General features: G+C 40.5%; 2 protein-coding genes across 8 annotated transcripts in view; one reads left to right on the plus strand and one right to left on the minus strand.

Annotated features, from left to right (window-relative positions):
* Window positions 1-8,329, minus strand: part of TCEANC2 (transcription elongation factor A N-terminal and central domain containing 2) — a 69,967-nt gene extending 61,638 nt beyond the window's left edge. For all 3 annotated transcript variants that reach the window (XR_014138107.1, XM_078451889.2, XM_060625910.3), the window contains exons 1-2: window positions 8,122-8,329; window positions 7,368-7,512 (exon numbers count right to left, since the gene is read on the minus strand). Coding sequence is in view for 2 of the 3 variants with exons in the window: in XM_078451889.2 (XP_078308015.2) it covers window positions 7,368-7,469 (102 nt within the window). In the remaining variant the exon portion in view is untranslated. The remainder of the gene's footprint in view (window positions 1-7,367; window positions 7,513-8,121) is intronic.
* Window positions 8,330-8,425: 96 nt separating this feature from the next.
* Window positions 8,426-19,357, plus strand: part of TMEM59 (transmembrane protein 59) — a 28,216-nt gene continuing 17,284 nt past the window's right edge. For 2 of the 5 annotated variants that reach the window (XM_060625903.3, XM_060625904.3), the window contains exons 1-5: window positions 8,576-8,881; window positions 12,880-12,912; window positions 13,906-14,011; window positions 15,995-16,089; window positions 18,828-18,980. In XM_060625903.3, the coding sequence (XP_060481886.2) occupies window positions 8,693-8,881; window positions 12,880-12,912; window positions 13,906-14,011; window positions 15,995-16,089; window positions 18,828-18,980 (576 nt within the window). In that variant the 5' untranslated portion in view covers window positions 8,576-8,692. Of the gene's footprint in view, window positions 8,518-8,575; window positions 8,882-12,879; window positions 12,913-13,905; window positions 14,012-15,994; window positions 16,090-18,827; window positions 18,981-19,357 lie in introns of those variants that run through there. The other 3 variants (XM_060625907.3, XM_060625905.3, XM_060625906.3) reach the window with 3 other exon arrangements.

Raw genomic sequence — 19,357 nt, forward strand, 5'->3', positions numbered from 1 at the left:
TTGGCAAATTATACATTCTATTTCTATCATTACAGTGTTCATTATTATACTTTTTAAGACATATGCTCTATGAAATCTGTATCAGTATCCTCCTCACAAGCTTCGGCTTCAGAAATCCCTACTAGAAATATAAATGACTTGTCTATCCTTTCGTGTACCTTAACTGTTCTTTCATATTTTTCTCTATTTCTCTGGAATGAATTCTAAGTGATTTCCTCGCCTCAAGCTTCCAATCCACTATTACTCTCTGTAGCTATGGCTTGTCTACTTTTAACCTGTTCCATGTCTCCATCAAGGAATAATTTTTTCATAGGACAACTTAATATTTTCCTCAAAATCTACCCAATTTCTTTTCATAGTCTTTTGGTTTTTTCTTACAGTATCTCATCTTTTCGTTATAAAATTCACATATTTAAGATCTCTTTCAGGTTGTGCCCTTATTGCCACTTCTTGGGGTAGAAATGCTATTATTTATCTCTATCTGCTCATTCTCCCTCTGGATAATTTTGACCATGAGTTCATCTTTAATGGAGACTATTTCCATGGGGATCTGGTGTCCTAGGGTGTGAGGTGTTTTAACAGGAAATCTCACATTTGCCTTGGCCAAAGCCTCTGGATTTCTCTGATCTATGCCAGTTATGTTCACTTTTTTCCTGCTTTGCTAAGAGTGTAAATTTAAAACCACGCATAGTAGTAAGTATGGGGTTCTAATTTATTATAGTCAATTCTTTTTCCATCCAAAACCCCTGAGAAGATCATCACTTTCATGCTATTGCCTTGGACTTGTGGATGGAATTTTTCTAGTTCATTTTTCACAAACATGGTAGACCTGTTTTGGCTCCCAGCTTGAAGTGGGAATTATTAGCCTGAGGCCTTAGGCCCCACACCGGCCCTAAAACTTCACACCCCAAACATTATATCTAGTTTCATAAAACTGTTCAGCTTCAGCCCCCACTTAAAGCTTAGGGTTTGAATTTCCTCTCTCTTTCTGGCATCTGAAGATTTCTCGTTCTTGCTTTCAAGCTCAGCTCTTGTATTAGAGACTTTTTATCTAGCATTTCTACATGGTTAGAATGAGGTTAGGGATTCCACATGAGATCATTCTAGTATATGGAACTACAGAAGCCCAAACTCTAGCATGGCATAAAAGGCCTTACATGACTTGGCTCCTGACATCCTTTGCAGCTTCATAATTTGCTCCAGCTACACAGCAAACTATCTGAAGCTGCCTAAATGAATTGCAGTGTTTCACACCCTCTGCCTGGGATGCTCTTTTTTTTGCCTCAGCCATATGATAAACACCTACTTATATTTTAAGATTCCTTTCGAGCATCCCGTCTTCTATGAGGCCTTTCCTGACCCTCTCCTACCAAATTTTGACCACACTCCCTTTTAAGTCCTTTGTAATCTGGACACATTCCTACCACTGTATCTGCATTTTATGCACATACTTATTTATAAGGCTGTCTTCACCACTGACTAAGCAATTTGAGGGTTGGGACAATTTATTTGTCTCTCTATTCCCTGCCACACTAGGTATTATTGAACAAGTCATCTTACCCTCAAGGACTAAATCCAGTATAGTTTTCAGATCCGAAATTTTAGCTCAGAAATAGAAAAATCTGCAGTCAATTCCAGAACAGAATTCCACATATATCCAAGAATGTTCCTTATTTCTGTCCAAATATGGGTCTCAAAAGAGATATTTCAAGTTATTATCTGAATTATTTAGAGGAACAAGGGAAGTGGACACAAAGTATCAAAGGGGAAGCTACAATGAGCAGTGGAAAGGTTATCACCAGAAAGACATGCTCTCTCCTATACCATCTGGTCTTATAGTTGTGGATGGCTGAAACATCAGGTTTGACAAAACCAATTAGGGAAAATGATTCACTTAGGCAATAACATGGAAACCATCCCACCAGAGGGGGCAGGGGACAATCTATTGGCTGCTCCATCCTATAGAAGGAGGAAAGGTTTACAGAACATTCTAAAGTGCTGAACCTAAAAGAATTCACATATTCTTGAATCTTTTAATAATAATTTAAAAAAATCTATTGCAACCAATAGAGGAAATCACTTTCCCTTCAGGAAGTAAGGAGAGATTAACCAAATTAACCTCTACCATTCAAATGTATATTACACACGCTCTATTGGGTATCACTTCTACTGAATGTGATAAGGCTATGGCAAAATTACTTGTAATATACCGATAACAGAAGTACAATGGTCCCAATATCCAAGATTTTTATACCTCTTCTGCTTGACATTCAGAAACCTCCACTTTCTTAGTTCGCCCTGTAGGGGGCAGACAGTGGAACCAGACTGTCTAGGTCAAATCCCAGCTCTGCCACTTAGAGCTGCATGACCTTGAGCAAGCTACTTAATCTCTCTGTGGCTTAGATTCATCTGTAAAATATAAATGATAAAAGCATCCATTTCACAGAGCTGTTATCAGAGGTTAAAGAGTTAATATATGTAAAGCACTCTGCACAATTCCTGGCCCAGAGAAACGGGCTCAGTGTTAGCTGTAATCATGACCATCGCTATCATCATCACTGTTCCCAGCTCTAGTGTTACCACACAAGCCCCTCCTTTTCCACACATGAAAAGAGAACATTACTGATCAGTTTTACTATATGACATGCACAATGCTTAGCCCTTTCAACATGTATTTATCTATTTAGCTCTCATAACAACCCTGCAGGTTGTAGTTCTTTCTAATGTTACTGATGAGGAAACTGAGGCTTGAACATTCAGCAGATTCTTGGCATTTAAATGTGACACTGGTATGTGGGAATAAGTTACTTGGTAGAGTAGATGTCTTTAAAATGCAAATTTAACTCAACTTGTTTTTAATTTGTCATTGTGTATACATAAAGCAAGCATGTGTGCGCGGACAAAGGGAAGAGAGCGGCAAGTACTACTTATTATTAAGTGGTTATACATCACTACTTCCCTCTACCTCGCCAAATCTTTTCAAATCTTTAAGGTGCTCTGAGCACTAAAACAGACACTGAGCTCTCTCCTCTTATCTCTTAACCTTTACTGTCTAAACAACAGTTTTGTAATGGATCACATATGATTTTCTATCATTACTTATTAATTTCTTATAATATGATCCTCCAATAGGAAGTCCCATGAGGGTTCATACTTTCATCTTAAATTTCTTTTATGGGGGCACCTGGGTGGCTCAGTCGGTTAAGCATCCCACTTCAGCTCAGGTCATGATCTCACGATTTGTGAGTTCGAGCCCTGCATCAGGCTCTGTGATGACAGCTGGGAGCCTGCTCCAGATCCTGTGTCTCCCTCTCTCTCTCTCTTCCCCTCCCCCCTGCTTATGCTCTGTCTCTCTCTCTCTCTCTTAAAAATAAATCAACATTTAGAAAAAAAATTTTTTAATTTCTTTTATGTTCCCTGGAGTATCTAGCATAGTGCTGGGCATGAAGTTGTTTTGTAATAATATTTGTTAAATAGTTTACTATACAGACCCTGCAAGGGCATCCCCAAATAAGAATGATTATTATTTAGTCAATAAATTTTTACATGCAGGCACTGTGTTAGGTCTTGGAGCAGAATCAGAACATAATAAGACACTGTGGTCTCAGTGCTCAGGAATTCATAGTAGACTGGGGAAAAGTACAGGTAATCTGATCATCACAATACAGTAAGGTACGTGCTATGAGGATATTTGAAGAAAGTGCTGAGACAGTATTGAAGAGGGAAGGACTAATTCCCTCCAAAGGACTCAGAAAGCACTTCAACACTCACTTATTTAACCACTTAATATATGCCAAGCACTGTGACAGGAGGTAAATAAAATACCCAAGGTCCCTGTACTCATTAAACTTATAATCTAGGATTCACAAGGAAAGTCGCACTTGAGTGGGTTCACCAATGAGAAGCATTGTCTCCATAAAAAAAAAAAAAAAAAAAGAAGAAGAAGAAAGAAAGAAAGAAAGAAAAGTTTGCCAGGAAAAGGGACCAGCATCAAGTCAAATCACTGGAGACATGAAAGAAACTAGTTTATACAGAGAACAGCAAAGAACAGGGTGTGGCTGGAATGCATTCCTGGGAATGGGGAGCCATAAGGGATGAGATGAGAAGGCTCACTGGGGCAGAACAAGGTCTCATACACAATGCCAAGGCTTTTAGTGTTTTAGTTCATTTGATCATTCAGAAAAATACACAGTGATCTTCTATGTACCAAGCTCTGTGCCAGGTACCAGGGACGCAAAAATCAGTCAGACACAGTCTTTCAAGAAGCTCAGAGTATAGTAGGATACAGCATTAAAAAAGACACAATATAGCACAAAGGAGTGCAGGGACAGGGTCATGTTTAAGATACAGGGATGGCTTAGAGAAGAGAGTGATTAGATTGGCTTTCTGTCTGGGAGACAGAAGGGTGGTCAGGAAAGGCCTCATAGTACAGGAGACTCTTGAACGAGGTCATAGTGAATAAACTGGAGGCCATAAATTGATAACAGCAAACACTTGCACAAGTATTTATTATGTGCCAGTCTCGGTTCCAAGCACTTTACATATATTGGCTCACTCAAACTTCAAAACTACCTTATAAAATAGTTCATTAATCCCACTTTATGAAGAAAGACACAGATTAAATGACTCGCCCAAGGTCATGCAAACAATAATTGGCATGGCTGGGATTTAAACTTAGGCAGTTTGCTTCCAGAGTCTGTGTTCTTTTTTTTTTCTAAATGTTTATTTTGTGAGAGAGAGTGTGTGCATGAGTGGGGCAGGGTGAGAGAGAGAGGGAGACAGAATCCCAAGCAGGTTCCATGACATCAGTGCAGAGCCTGATGCAGGGCTCGATCCCACAAACCTAGAGATCACGACTGAGCCACAATCAAGAGTCAGAAGCTCAACTGCTTAACCAACTGAGCCACCCAGGTGCCCCCAGAGTCTGTGTTCTTAATTACCATACTATATTGCCTCCAGGACAAGAACGTAAGGTCATTCCAGCCAAACAGGACAGCATATGCAAAGGTACAGAGGTAAGAAACAGCACACCATCTTTGGAAAATTGAGTGGTTGGCACCGGATAGAATGTAAACAAGGAGAGCAGCAGGGGATGAAGCAGGCAGATGCCAGGTCACAGAGGGCCTTGGGTGCCAAGTAAAGAAATGTCTTCATTGACAGGTAATGAGAAACAGCTGAAGGGTTAGGCAGGGAAGTCACCTGACAGATTTTCTTTTTTTTTAAGACTGATTTCTCTGGCTTCAGTGTGAAGGGGAGAATGAAAGAGAATGCCAAAGGCAGGGAGACAAGTTAACAGACCATGGCACTGCTCTAGATGAGGGATTTTTAAATTTAAAGTTGGAGATGTAGAGACGAGAAGGACTTTTAGGAGGCAGAATTGGAAATTAGATACAAGAGAGGAAAGAGTTAAGGAGGGCTTCCACGTTTCTAGTCCCAGTTTCTTGGCATATGGATTTAAAAGTAAAAACAAGAGAATAAAGAACAGGTTTGAGAGAAAAGCTACTGCATTTAAGGGGAAAGTTATTCCCCATACACACTTATTATTTATTCTGATTCCATCATCACGTGACATATTCTCATCTTCACATACAGGGACTCTCAACTGAGGCCCAAGTGGGGACACAGAGAGGAGAAGGGGCAGGTGGAGGTATATTAGAATCTGGGTGTTTGTATGTGAGTGTATGAGTAGTTTGATTACTACCCTCCTCTTTTTCTTCCAGTCTGATACCACAATCCTGCCCACCACGTCATTGAGAATCACTATTGTATACACGTATCCATGAATACTCTGATAAAACACAGACAGTTGAAAAATCTGATTATGCACAGAAATCCAAGACCAGGAGAGACTTTTAAAGATCATCTAGAATTCAGTAGGTCTAAACCAAGGGCTGCCTGGAAACACGAGACCATTTTTGCTTATCACAATGGGAGGTGCTGTTGGCATTTAGTGTCTGAAAGCCAAGGATGTTAAATGTCCTATAATTTACAGGACAGTTCCAAATCATGAAGAATTAACCTTGCCCCAAATGACAACAATGTTCCTTTGAAGAAATACTGATATGGTTCGACCCCCACATTTTACAGATGAGGACAAATTGAGATCCCAGGTAAGAAATGACTTGCTAAAGATCACCCAGCGGCACAACAGGGCCGAGAACCAAGGCTTCTGTTTATACTCCCCTGCACTGCTTTCTAATCAGGGTCTGGTAAATCCGTAGCACGTCTAGAAGAGGAGTCCAACTAAGTATGGAAGTTAAGTACTCAGAATGCTGCCTTGCTATCATAGCCCTGTGCATATTTTCTCTAGCCCCAGATCCCACTCTCACCTTCAGAGACCTAGGCTGGAGCTACACATTTGGCAGTCATCACCGTGGGAAGCCGTAAGACAAATAAGGTTACCCTGGCCAAATACATAAAATGTGACAAGCCCTGGGGAGCACAAATATTAGGAGTCTGGTGGAAGAGGAGGAGCCCATTAAGGAAACTAAAAAGAAAAGGCCAGAAATGTATCAGTTCAAGAAGGCAAAGGGAACTAATTACAACCGTTTGTTTGTTTGTAGTGAAACAATTCTTACTTGATCATTAATTGGGTACCTATGTCCATTGATGCATTGTTGTCTATCCTGTATCTATTCCCTTGCCTCTTCTTTGCCAACAGAAATCAGACATGTCGGGGCGCCTGGGTGGCTCAGTTGGTTGAGCGTCCGACTTCAGCTCAGGTCACGATCTCACGGTTCGTGAGTTCGAGCCCCGCGTCAGGCTCTGGGCTGATGGCTCAGAGCCTGGAGCCTGGAGCCTGCTTCCGATTCTGTGTCTCCCTCTCTCTCTCTGCCCCTCCCCCATTCATGCTCTGTCTCTCTCTGTCTCAAAAATAAAAAAAATTAAAAAAATAAAAAGAAATCAGACATGTCAAAGTTGCAAATAGTCTTGTCAAAATAGTCTGTTTCCCAGTCTCAGCTGTAGCTGTTAAGACCATGTGATACAGTTCCAGCCAATAAGACGGGAGAGTATAGTATCATCACCCAGCCTTATTGAGTTTGTACAGAATCATATTTGGTACTTTAACGTTCCTAATAAACCAGAAAATCTTGCAAAAAATAAAATAAAATAACCTAGGGGGCTTGTCCTACCAGACAGCAAAACACACCATAAAGCCAAAGTAATCAGAAAAGTAACAGAAATGCATGCAGGCCTTGATAAGTAGAAGTCTGTATAGGGTATGAAGAAAATAAATTAGGAGTGATCAGGAACCCTTTGGGAAGAAAACAGCAAGAAAATTCACAGGTCTTCCACAGAACTCCTCCTGCACCACCTTGCTATCACAGTCCTTTCCACATTTTCTCTGGTCCCATATCCCCTCTCACCTTAAGAGATTCAATCGTGGCCTGCTTGTAAATCTTTGCACCAGGATCTTTCTTCTGAGGGCTATTCTGGATTCTAGGCGTTCGAATGACGAATTTATCCATGGCTAGGGGACTCCCAACTACCTTCACGTGCTTGCAGCGTGTTCTGCTCAAGAAAGAGGGAAGATTCTAAAACGTCATCAAAACTGCTGTGATGTGTGCTCCTAAAGTAACACAATGGCCTTTTATATACTCTGGAAGCCTTCCTCAATGAGGAGGACTGGGGTGGGATTTACAGGAAACAAAATTTCGTCTTGGAAAAGAAATATCTTGCTATGAACTGAAATTGTATATAACGATCAGTCTAATTCCTGAGTTAGGAGGTGCCTAGCTTCAGAAGTGCACGCTGTGCAAGGGATTCCAATATTGGGCCAGGCGTTGAATCTGGTGACTTCCAAAGCTTCTTCCAACCTAGGTGAGGTTGAGGCAGGATTAAAAGTTCCACCGAGTCCCGTGAAGCTCTATTAACAACTATCTCACCATAATCACAATTCCAAAGATCCCCCTAGTAACCAGCAACTAACAACTACCTCCATATCTCAGCAGGGTCCTCACAACAAGCAACCATCTCCAGGTACTGCTCGGTGGTCAAAAGACCCTAACCAGGACTGTCGTGTTGTGGATCCCCCGGCAAAGGGAAACACCATCTTCCTCTACCCTCAGCATTCAGGGGCCCAGCAAGGGGAACCCAACAACGGTCTGACGTGAAACCCACCAGGAAAAGCAGTCCTGCCAGCAGCTGGACCCTTCCAGAGCGCACCCGCTGAGGACCCAAGCCTGGGCCGTGGGGGTGAGAATTAAACCGACACTTCCTTCCCCGACCGTGGTTTCTCGGAACTGGCTCCGCCACCCAGCGAAGCGTCTCCGAGCCACAGCAAACCACATTCCCCAGAATGCACTGCAAAGGAGCCGGTGAGGCCCGCCCAGGGCGATTGTAGTTCTCCGAGATCAACTTTCCCGGCCCCACCGTGCACTGCTAGCCAGCGGAGAACTACAGCCCCCAGCGTACCCCGCGGAGGGAAGGAGTCAGGGAATGCCGGTTCGTTCTAATCCTCGCGATGGTTGGATCCATCTCTTCTTGCCAACCTAAGAGAAGATCGTAGATTTGGAGGTGGGACGGAAGGCGGCAGTTTCGGGGCGCGGGGTGGGCTCAGGGCGGAGCTGAGGAGACGGCGGAGGCGGAAGCGGCGGCCTGAGGGGCGGGGAAGGGGCTGGCCCCGGAAGGCGGAGGAAAACCTGAAAAGAAAACAGCAACAAGCTGAGCTGCTGTGACAGAGGGAAACAAAATGGCGGCGTCGAAGGGGAGCCTCTGGGTCAGGGCCCAACTGGGGCTCCCGCCGCTGCTGCTGCTGACCATGGCCCTGGCCGGAGGCTCGGGGACCGCTTCGGCTGAAGCGTTTGACTCGATCTTGGGTGATACGGCGTCTTGTCACCGGGCCTGTCAGTTGACCTTCCCCTTGCATACCTACCCCAAGGTAGGGCCCGTCCGAACCGGGCTACAACCCTCCCCTGGTTGCCCATCTCCGCTCTCCCGCACATCTGTCAGCTCTGGGAACCTGGGTGTCGAACCCACACCCTTCAACCTCTGTCTCCCGCCTGTGTAGCTCCTGTTTTCTTCCCTAATTCTACCCCACACCCCGCTCCTGCTGTAATTAATGGGAAGTTTGTGCTGCATCTACTCTATAATATGGGCTGGGGGGACTCAAAGATGAAAACGACAGGACTTCTTTCTTCTGGGAGCTTGCGAGGCGGCTGGGGAGGAGGATATGGATGATTAATGCAGGGTCTGGATGATTAATGCAGGGTCTTCACCTTCAACGAGCTTAAGGGACGGTCGCGGGGGAGGAGCAGATATGCAAACCCACAAAAGATTAGTTCGTAACCAATGTTTACTGAGCGCTTCTCCGGGCTGGGAGCGCACAGTCTGTTCTGGGAGTCCGACAAGTAGACAATTCCACTGTGGTATGAAACGTATTAAGTCAGCCCTAGGAGTTGTGAGACGCCCAGGAAGGGCTTTCTGCTTGTGTTGAATTACTGTGTGCAAGACGCTGCCACTAGGGCTTTGGGATGGCTTAGAGAAGAAGCAGTTAGGTTTCTGCATTCAAAGAACGTAACCGTTCGGTGCAGAAGACAGGGGGAATTTGTGGAGCGAGTATAGAAATGAGACTGCCCTGGGGCGGGGGTTGGGGGGGGGGGTCAGGTTCCCAGTTTACGGAGGGGAGTGACCCAGCTTTCACTCCTTGTGCACCCGTCTGTGATGCCTTTCCTTTAATTCCATTCCACTCCTCAAGTTGTTTTTCTCAGTTTAGGAACTCTGTTTACTCAACATGGTCAATTGCGTGGCGACTCCCCACCCTTTCCCATATGTAATTTTGGATCTGTGCTCCCCTCCCCCCACTGCTTTTTTTTATAAGAGCTTTTGCTCATGTTTCTGGCCTTGTTTCTCCTTGTTTTCCCTTCATCTCTTCTGTGCTGTTGGCTTTACCGTGTGGCTAGCCCTGTTTGCTCTCTCAGACTACAAAGTGACCGTGAGGACAGGGTTACTGAAGTTTAGGATGTTTCTTATTGGCAAAATACTTTCAGGTCTTTGAAATGAGAAGCTCTAAATGCTTTCACTTCCCCTATATCTTGTCTACTGCAGGATTTTACATGGCATGAGGATTATCAGTTTTCAAGAAAAAGTGTGGGAGAGATTACCCTAAAGTTTTCAGTCAGTCACTAATATAGCAATCAAGAGAGAAATGAGAAATTCTGACTTCCAGGCTTAAATCAGTATGTACTGCCCCTAAACACATTACTTTCTTCTCTGCTTATAAACCTCTCATCAAGATTGAGGAAACTCACTAATACTGATTTGGCCTGGCATTGGGCGGAGACTTATTTTGTAACCTAGTGTTTGGTTGTGGCTTTTTTTTTCCCCCTTTTTGAGCTTTTCCTAGCAAACTTGTAGTGTGACCCAGAATGCTGGGAGAGTAATTAAGTAATGTAAACATTTCTGGAAACTTCAGGTACTTTTATAATATCCACAGTTTAACAATTTTTAACAATTGATGTGATATCTGTAAGTCATTTTTGCTTACTTATTAAAGCTGTTCTCACCAGGAACTCTAAGTCATCTGGCTCCCTGTATGTTAGATCAACTTAAAATCTATTAACTGCCTACTCTCTGTGAGCCAGTGTGATGAGAGAGTTACACCCATTATCCCTAATTCTCACAAGCATGCAAAGTAGGGCTTTACAGTTGAGGCTCTGAAAGGTTAAGTGACTTGTCTAAGGCCACATAGCCAAGAAGTAGTGGAGTAGTAGGAATTCAGTCCTAAAACTGGCTAGAGTGTGCTGCCTTCTATTAGTAAAGTTATATTTAAAAATTTTAATTTACTTACTTCACTGATTTCTGTTGGCCCTCTGAATTGTTGTGCTTTGCAGTTCAGGAAAAAGCCTTGTGTGTTACCAGAAATGAGATGAATTTAGAAGCTCACATAGCCTTTCTAGTCTGGTATGTGCAACTGGAAGATAGGGTCATTTTAATGACTCTTTTTCAGAATTAATTATTTGTTGCAAGAAAGTAGAACACTTTACCTGTTTGTAAGTAATTATTTTAAAATTACTATGTAGTTACCATTTCACTTTCCTCAGCAGTGCAATTGTGTCATTTGTCTGGATCCAAATAGGAGAGACCTATGTTAACAACAAAACTAATTAGAACCAGCTTGGTCATTTTTTGTCGTTGTTGTTTAATGTTTATTTTTGAGAGAGAGAGTGGCGAGGGGGGAGGGTAGAGAGAAAGGGAGAGAGACACAGAATCTGAAGCAGGCTCAGGCTCTGAGCTGTCAGCACAGAGCCTGATCCAGGGCTTGAACCCACGAACTGCAAGATCATGACCTGAGCCGCAGTGAGATGCTTAACTGAACCACCCAGGCATCCCATGCAGCCTGGTCGTTTTTAAACAGAGTGGGGGCTCTGGAACCATATAAACCTGTGTTCCATTCCCAGCTCCACTTTTACTGTGTGTTTTTGCTGATCAGTTAACTTCTCATGACTTCATTTTGTCAGCTGTAAAAAAACAAACAAAAACAAAACCCTTACACCTTGCAGAGCTGGCGTGATGATTAAAGATAATGTATGTGGCACTCTTATCACAGTGCCTAACAGATGACAACAGGTAGTTATTTCTTCTGCTATATGTCATAAAACCCGTTTGGTACCTATAGTATCAGTGGTGCTGAATAATGAGAATAGTTAGCTCGACTTAGCTCTGGGAAAGAAAATGTGTGTATTCTATAGATAGTATCATTGAAGTGCCTTCTAATTATTTATCTGGTATTTGTTTTGGTGGGGAGCACCATTTCCTTGTGCTCTAAATCAGAGGAGATATATTTTAGATTAGTTTGCGAATAATTTGAGATACATAGAGCATGAAATATTTACTTAGAACAATAATATTATGTAGTACATGAAACAGTTGGAATAAGGATATGATTTTTTTTTTAACGTTTATTTATTTTTGAGACAGAGCTTGAGTGGGGGAGGGTCAGAGAGAGAAAGGGAGACACAGAATCCGAAACAGGCTCCAGGCTCTGCACTGTCAGCACAGAGCCCGACGCTCACGGACTCCAACTCACGGACCGTGAGATCATGACCTGAGCTGAAGTCGGATGCTCAACCGACTGAGCCACCCAGGCGCCCCTGGATAGGATTCTTAAGAGCTACCGACTGAGTACCTACTCTGTGCTGGATATTGTATAATACTTTAGGTGTTAGCATGGTGCCTGGCACATTGTGGGTACTCGTTGAATATATTATTGTTGTGTCTATTTACTAGATAGTATAGCATAATATTCATGATATTGTGGATACAAAATATATAATCCCCATCATAAGATTGATTCAAGAGTATTGTCCCCAGCTTACAAAGAAACAGACTGTGAGAGAGATTGTCACCTTCCCAGGATTGTACAGAATAAGTGGTGAGGCTGAGCTTCAAACCAGGGCCGATTCTTGGACCCTGGCTCTTCTCATCATGCCATACTCCCTTTTGAAAATGGGACTGGAGGGCTTATTGGCTTGGTTTAACAAAAGAAAACATACCTGAAAATGGAATGGCATGCAATATAGCTCCTACTAATGAGCTCAGGGTTCCTCTGCAATATAAGAAAACGTGTACTCCAAATACGTAAGAGAATTCTTCCACTTTTCCAAAGCTGCAAAAGCTACTCAGGTATGAAATTTATCTTAATTGTTAAAATTCTTTCAGTTTCACCTTAACAGTAGATGCAACTAGAACCAAGGTCCAAATATATGCCACCTTCAAAGTCGTCTGATAACAACTGCTTAATATTAGACTGCAGCCATCTCTTAATGGATTGTTGCTGCTGCATCAATTTTACTGATCCTTCTACTGGAAAGAAATGCATACCTTTGTGTTCATTGGTTGCTAACTGGTATATGCACATGCTGTTTGCTTCCTTATTAGGTGCCTGCCAATTTGTACACAGTGGATCACACAGTAAGTTGAGGGGGTTCCCCCACATGTACTGGTTTGTTTCAAATACTGTATATATTTCCTCTAAGAAAAACCTATTGAAGACATCGTCATTAGTCTTATTAAGCAGCTAACATTTTCTGGTAATGAAAAATCTACCCTGTCCTGAGCTCCCATAGATATACAATGATGCCTGCAACCGCTGTTTTGTTTTAAAAATCTGTTATGATTAACACTACTACCGTTTACTGAGAACCATTTGTGTCCCAGCCCCTATACTAGGAATAGCTATCTTCCAGTATTGTTGAGGGGTTTGGAGATCATTTATAGCTATTATCCCCTTTTATGATGAGAAAACTGAGGTTTAAGTAGGTAAAGTAACTTCGGCAGCATCACTCGCCCAGAGGATTTTAGTCCAGGTCTGGCTGATCCTAAAGGCCTTTCTCATATGCCACACTGTTGCTCTTGTTTGTGTTTTCAGTTAAAGTAAGCCAAGTTTCAATAACCCTTTCATGTAAGCATTTTTATAGCTGTGTGCCTCACTTTGTGGGGGCCTTTATGACACTATTTGCTGTGTGAAGCCAGTCATACTACTTTTTCTTGAGAAGCCTGATGATTTGTATAAATATTTATGTGGCAGAAGTATGCTATTCATCCTAAGGTACTTGCTCACTCATTTCCACCTCTGCTAAATTTCTGATGATGTCACTGTTGTTTTTATCTCCAATTTTTTCCCCATAAAATGTGACCTTGGAATATTGGAAAAAGGTGATACTTTTACCCGGTAGGCTTTTTTCTTGGGTGTCACTTTTAAAATAAGAAACTAAAGCCTCTTTATATGGCAAAGGTCTTGGGTATCAATCACCTGGCTCCTATCATATTTCTTTCAGTTATAAAATTTTATTGGACCGTTTATAATAAACCCTACTAACTTTGCTTTCTTTTTGACCTTCTTTTCCCCGAGAGAAAAGTACTGTTTTATTTTTTGGTAATCCTCCTTCTTCTTGAACTCCCTAGGAAGAGGAGTTGTATGCATGTCAGAGAGGTTGCAGGCTGTTTTCAATTTGTCAATTTGTGGATGATGGAATTGATTTAAATCGGACCAAAATGGAATGTGAATCTGGTAAGATGCTATGCTAATGATATCAGCAATATATAACATTCTGCTTTCTTTGGGTTATGTTATGCTCTTTATGTCTTTTCCTCAGAAAATGGCAAGCATATTGTTTAAACTAATTTCGTGCATATTTTAATTATTATGAAGTCAGGGTTGTAGCAGCAGCTGCTAGAAATTTCACGGGCTTTAAATTTCATCTGTAGGAGTCCCCGCTGTATGAAAGTAGAGTGTTCCTATGAAACCTTTCATAAGCCACAATGGCATAAAGCAAAGCAATTCCCCTTAATTTACATGGAAAAATTTTTGAGTGCTTTTAGACCCAAAAAATAACCTCTCTTAGGCTTTTCTGATACTTTAGGACACATCTTGCTAACGGATGCACAAAATAAATCAAGATAAAACACAGATGCTCACACAGTTCAAAGCCATGGTGGCCTGACGCTGAGATGCTGAGCGTTGTTCCCAGGGAAGGAGGTTGGTGGTGCCGCTCTTGCTGCTTGAGCGCGCTCTGCCTCTGTGGGGGCTCACTGCGGAACACTTGCTGAACGCTGTTTTCACTTTCTTTTTTGAAAAGCACAAATCCTCTTTTGATTTCTTTTGGTTAGCAAAAATAGGTATGAACTTCCGAAAAGCAGGGGATACTTCTGTTTGTTGAGACTATTTATTTTGTACTATGGATAGGACACCTTTGTTTAACCAAGCATTTGGTTTAAATGCAGTAGTAATTACCCTTCTCATAATTCATCACTACCTTTTCAGTGGATAGTATAATTTTCCAAAGCCTTTCAATCATAGACCAGTTAATTTAGCTCCAAGTTTTTGGTTTTTTTTACTGAATCAGACCTTTGACTCACTATTTAATAGTGTATTCTTTGTGGGTCATGCCGATAAAAGAAGTAACCAAAGTCTTTGTCATCTCTTAAACCACTGTTTTTACCTTTTGCTGAAAGAGATGTGTTTAATAAAAGAAGCCTGTAATCGAGACAAAACTGACATTTAACTTTTTAAAGAACTGTAATGGAATTTTCTCCATTCATTACATCATGCTGTTTCCTCAGTGTAGCAGGAAGTACCTCTCTTCTCCCTATCACTATGCCATGACTCCTATCCAGTCTCCTTGATATCATAACTTTACTTTTTATGGCTCAGTGTCCTAACTGGCCATCTTTCTGTTTGCTTAGTGCAGCTCAGTTTATGATCTAACACCTTTGAGAAGTATATTACAAACGCATGACTGGGTTGGAAAGAAATAAAAGATTGTTATAGTGGTAAAGTGTTCTATGTCACAGGAAATAAATGGCTCTAGTGAACTAAATGAGAGGGTATATACTCATTTCAACTTCAGAATCCTACTATAGAACATTTTCTAAGTTCAGTTTCTCAGAATTTAGGGTGTTAGGCTGATTGCTTTGTTTTGTTCTTCCTTGCCGTGGGAATACCCTTGATTCTCAGCGAAATGATCTAATTCTTTACAGTAATATCATACATTTGTGTCGATCATTAAAATATATTGTTTTGTTCAACTCCATGAAGTAGGTGATGCTATTTCCATTTTAAAAATATAGAAGTCAATAGTTGGAGAGGTTAAACAGCACAGCCCAGGTCACATACACAGCCAAGTGTGTATGGAGCCAAAACTTATGCTAGACCTGTGTTTTTTCCACTTTACAGCCTTAGCTGTGAGGATTCCCTTATTATGAATGTTATCGTATAGCCTGAGCCTGAGTGTGTAATCAGTAGATTTATACCCGAAACATCAGACATGTGAGAGGTAGAAGATATGGGGTTTATTAAAAATAATATATTTGCTACTATTACCAAATTTGAGAATTCATATTGATAAAATGCTTTTTACGTATAAGAAATTTTTATATAAAATGCCAAGTCCCTTCTTTTCTATCCTTCCCCTTTTTCTTTTCTTCCTTCTTTCTCCTTTTCTTCTTTCCTCTCTCTCTTTTTCCTTGTAATTTGACTGTTTTTCTCTTACAGCATGTACAGAAGCATATTCCCAATCTGATGAGCAATATGCTTGCCATCTTGGTTGCCAGAATCAGCTGCCATTCGCTGAACTGAGACAAGAACAAGTACGAAACAATACTGCCTTTCAAAATTGCCTGCTTAAATTGCACTGACTTGTATTGAAGTGTTTATCGCCCACTTGATACTATTTTAGTGTTATATTTTATAATTAGTTTTCAGCAAACAAATTGTATGTTTGCAAATAGAAAACTCAACTGCATAATTACTTTTGTATAATGCTTTACTGTTAAAAGTTCCAAAAGTTCTGTTCACGTCCATAATCTCTTTTGTTTCTTCTCTCGGTCCACTATATTATCCCCATTTTGCATATGAAAAAACTGAGGCTCAGAGAAGTTGATAGTTCAGAGTCATTTTTTTCCACCCCAACTGCCATTGCCTTACTTCCTTACTTAAATCATCATTATTTCTCATCTGTATTACTAAACTTCCAAACTATTTTCCCACTTTACCTGCTTCTAGTCCATCCTTTAGTCTTTGTTCAGATGTTTATTTTCTAAGTGGAACTCTCATCATGTTATTCTCCTATCTTATATTCTTCAGTACCAGTACCTCCCATTACATACAGGAGTAAGTCCAAACCACTTATCACAGCCTGGCTCCTGATTTCCTCTCTTATGTCATCTCTCTTCCCCACCCCTCATACTCTGTCCTCCAAACATACTGGAAAAAATTTGTTCAGAGGAAATATACTTACATGGTAAAGAACTCAAAAGGTAAAAAGAGTATGTAGTGAAATATCTCGCACCCCTGTATCTCTTATTCAGTTTTTCTCCATTAATGTAGCAAGTGTTACCAAGACAGGTATTTTATGCATATACAAGGAAACAGATATTCTTTCTTTTTTTAAAATACAAGTATACACAAAAAATGTCTGATCATTTTTTTTTTTTTTTTTTTTTTACTGCATAATCCATTATAGATGTGTCTATTTAAGCAGTCTCTTATTTGGAAATGTACCTTGTTTCTAATCTTTTTCATTTATAAGCGATGTTGCCTACTTTGCACATTTATATGAATAGAATAAAACCAGTCGAATTGCTGAGTAAGAGGTATCTGTATTTTTAATTTTGAGAAATAGAGCAAATTTGCTCTTTGTGGAATTTTACCAATTTTTTAACTCAAGGTATAATTCACATACTATAAAATTCACCCTTCTAAAGTATTCAATAGTTGTTAGTATATTCACAAAGTTATGCAACCATCATCACTGTCTAATTCCAGGAATTTTTATCACCCCAAAAAGAAATCCCCTACCCACTCCTTTCCTCCTTCCCCCCTTCCCCGACTCCTGAAAATGTACCACTTTTAAGGTAGTTTAAATTTATGTTTCTCTTATTATGATTAATGTTAAACATGTTTTCTAATTTTTAAGAGTCGTTTTTTTTCTCTTAATTGTATACGTAGTGGACAGTTCTTAATTTTTACAGTATGATGAGTTATTACGTGCTTCTGTTTCTTCTACTCTCCATCCTTCTGTTGAATCCCCTTGATTAAGGGCAGGTGTCATTTCCTGTGTGAAGCCTTAACCACTCCTCACTCTGGTTTGGGTTAGGTGCCTCTCTCCATAGACATGTATTACCCTATTTTTAACCTCTGTCCTATATAGATTACACAGATTAAACACAGGTGTACGTTGATGTATAAAATACACATGGTCCCTGATATCCTAAAATTTATAATCTCAGTGAATACTTGTTTGGTGAATTAATCAATGAAAGATTTCACAGCTATTAGTGGGGAAATTGGATCATGAATATAGGTCTTTTGATTCTAAAAACTGATCTCTTACCCCGTAATGCCTCTCTTGAAATACAGCAGAACGAAAGCTATCTCTAGAGTTCAGCAAATGGTATCTCATACTTGTGCTCTAGAGGGGCCCACTGCTGCTAATAAATAAGCAAAGAAGTCAGAATTGGGGGAATGGGGACATGAAACCAATTAATGTTAAAATGAGTAGCTTATATATTAGGAGCTGAATATATATAGCCCATAAATACTCCCCTCACCCTGCCCTATTATCAGATGTCTTACATTTTATGCATATATTCTTTTGATTGATTTTTTTTCCTTCCCCTTTTCCATCAGCGTTCATTGTAGAATGATTTATTTTAAATTTTTTTAATGTTCATTTATTTTTGAGAGAAAGAAAGTGCATGCAAGTGTGAGCAGGGGAGGGTCAGAGAGAGAGAGAGAGAGAGAGAGAGAGAGAGAATGGGAGACACAGAATCTGAAGAGAGAGAGAGAGAGAGGGAGAATCTGAAGACACAGACACAGAAACTGAAGCAGGCTCCAGGCTCTGAGCTGTCGGCACAGAGCCCAATGCAGGGCTCGAACTCACATATGGTGGGATCATGACCTGATATGAGGTCAGATGCTTAACTGACTGAGCCACCCAGTCGCCCCTAGAATGATTTATTTTACATGAAAACATCAGAGATGAGGATGGTATAATTTCTCCCTCCCCCTTCTATCTCTTGAGTCCTTGCTAATCCTTTTTTAATCAAATCTTAAGATTCTCCAAAATGTATTTTGGGACCTAATCCAAAAGCCTGATAGAGGTGCCAGGTAGTTTATATGTGTGTTTGGTGATAAATTAAAGTAGCCTGGGATATTAAGCTTTATCACAGTTAATTTGCATAGATAACTAAGAGTTTAATGCTAGTAGAATCACTTAACTTTTTATTCTCTGTCTCAATCAGGATTTGAGGAATGTTGATTAAGTTTGTTCTCTTGAATATGCATATATAAAAATAATATATGATTTTATTTTATTTTTTTGAAGCTCATGTCCCTGATGCCAAAAATGCATCTACTTTTCCCTCTAACTCTGGTAAGGTCATTCTGGAGTGACATGATGGACTCTGCACAGAGCTTCATAACCTCTTCCTGGACTTTCTATCTTCAAGCTGATGATGGAAAAATAGTGATATTCCAGGTAATGACTATGCTTCAGAGATTCATCTAAATACTGACAAGAGTAAATGTACACGTCTTAAATGAATGTCTTGGCATAGAGCCATATACATCATCAAATAATAATTATTAATTTGACCTACATTAAAACATTGGGCATCAGGGCACAGTTTGACTTATTCTTCTGTCTACCCATTGGAAGCCTGTGGAAGCCCCGCTGATCCTTATCTAACAAGAATTCTGAGTCTTCTAAATTTTATAGTGGTTAAATTGATGAAATGAAACCACTAGATATGAGAGATAAGAATAATAAATATACTTTGAATGTAAATAATGGCATGTCTATATATCACATACGGATATTAAAGAAAAGCAATATGACATAATTTTTAGCTTTTT

This window comes from Panthera onca, chromosome C1 (genome assembly GCF_046562875.1).
Source record: "Panthera onca isolate mPanOnc1 chromosome C1, mPanOnc1 haplotype 2, whole genome shotgun sequence".
Lineage (NCBI taxonomy): Eukaryota > Metazoa > Chordata > Mammalia > Carnivora > Felidae > Panthera > Panthera onca.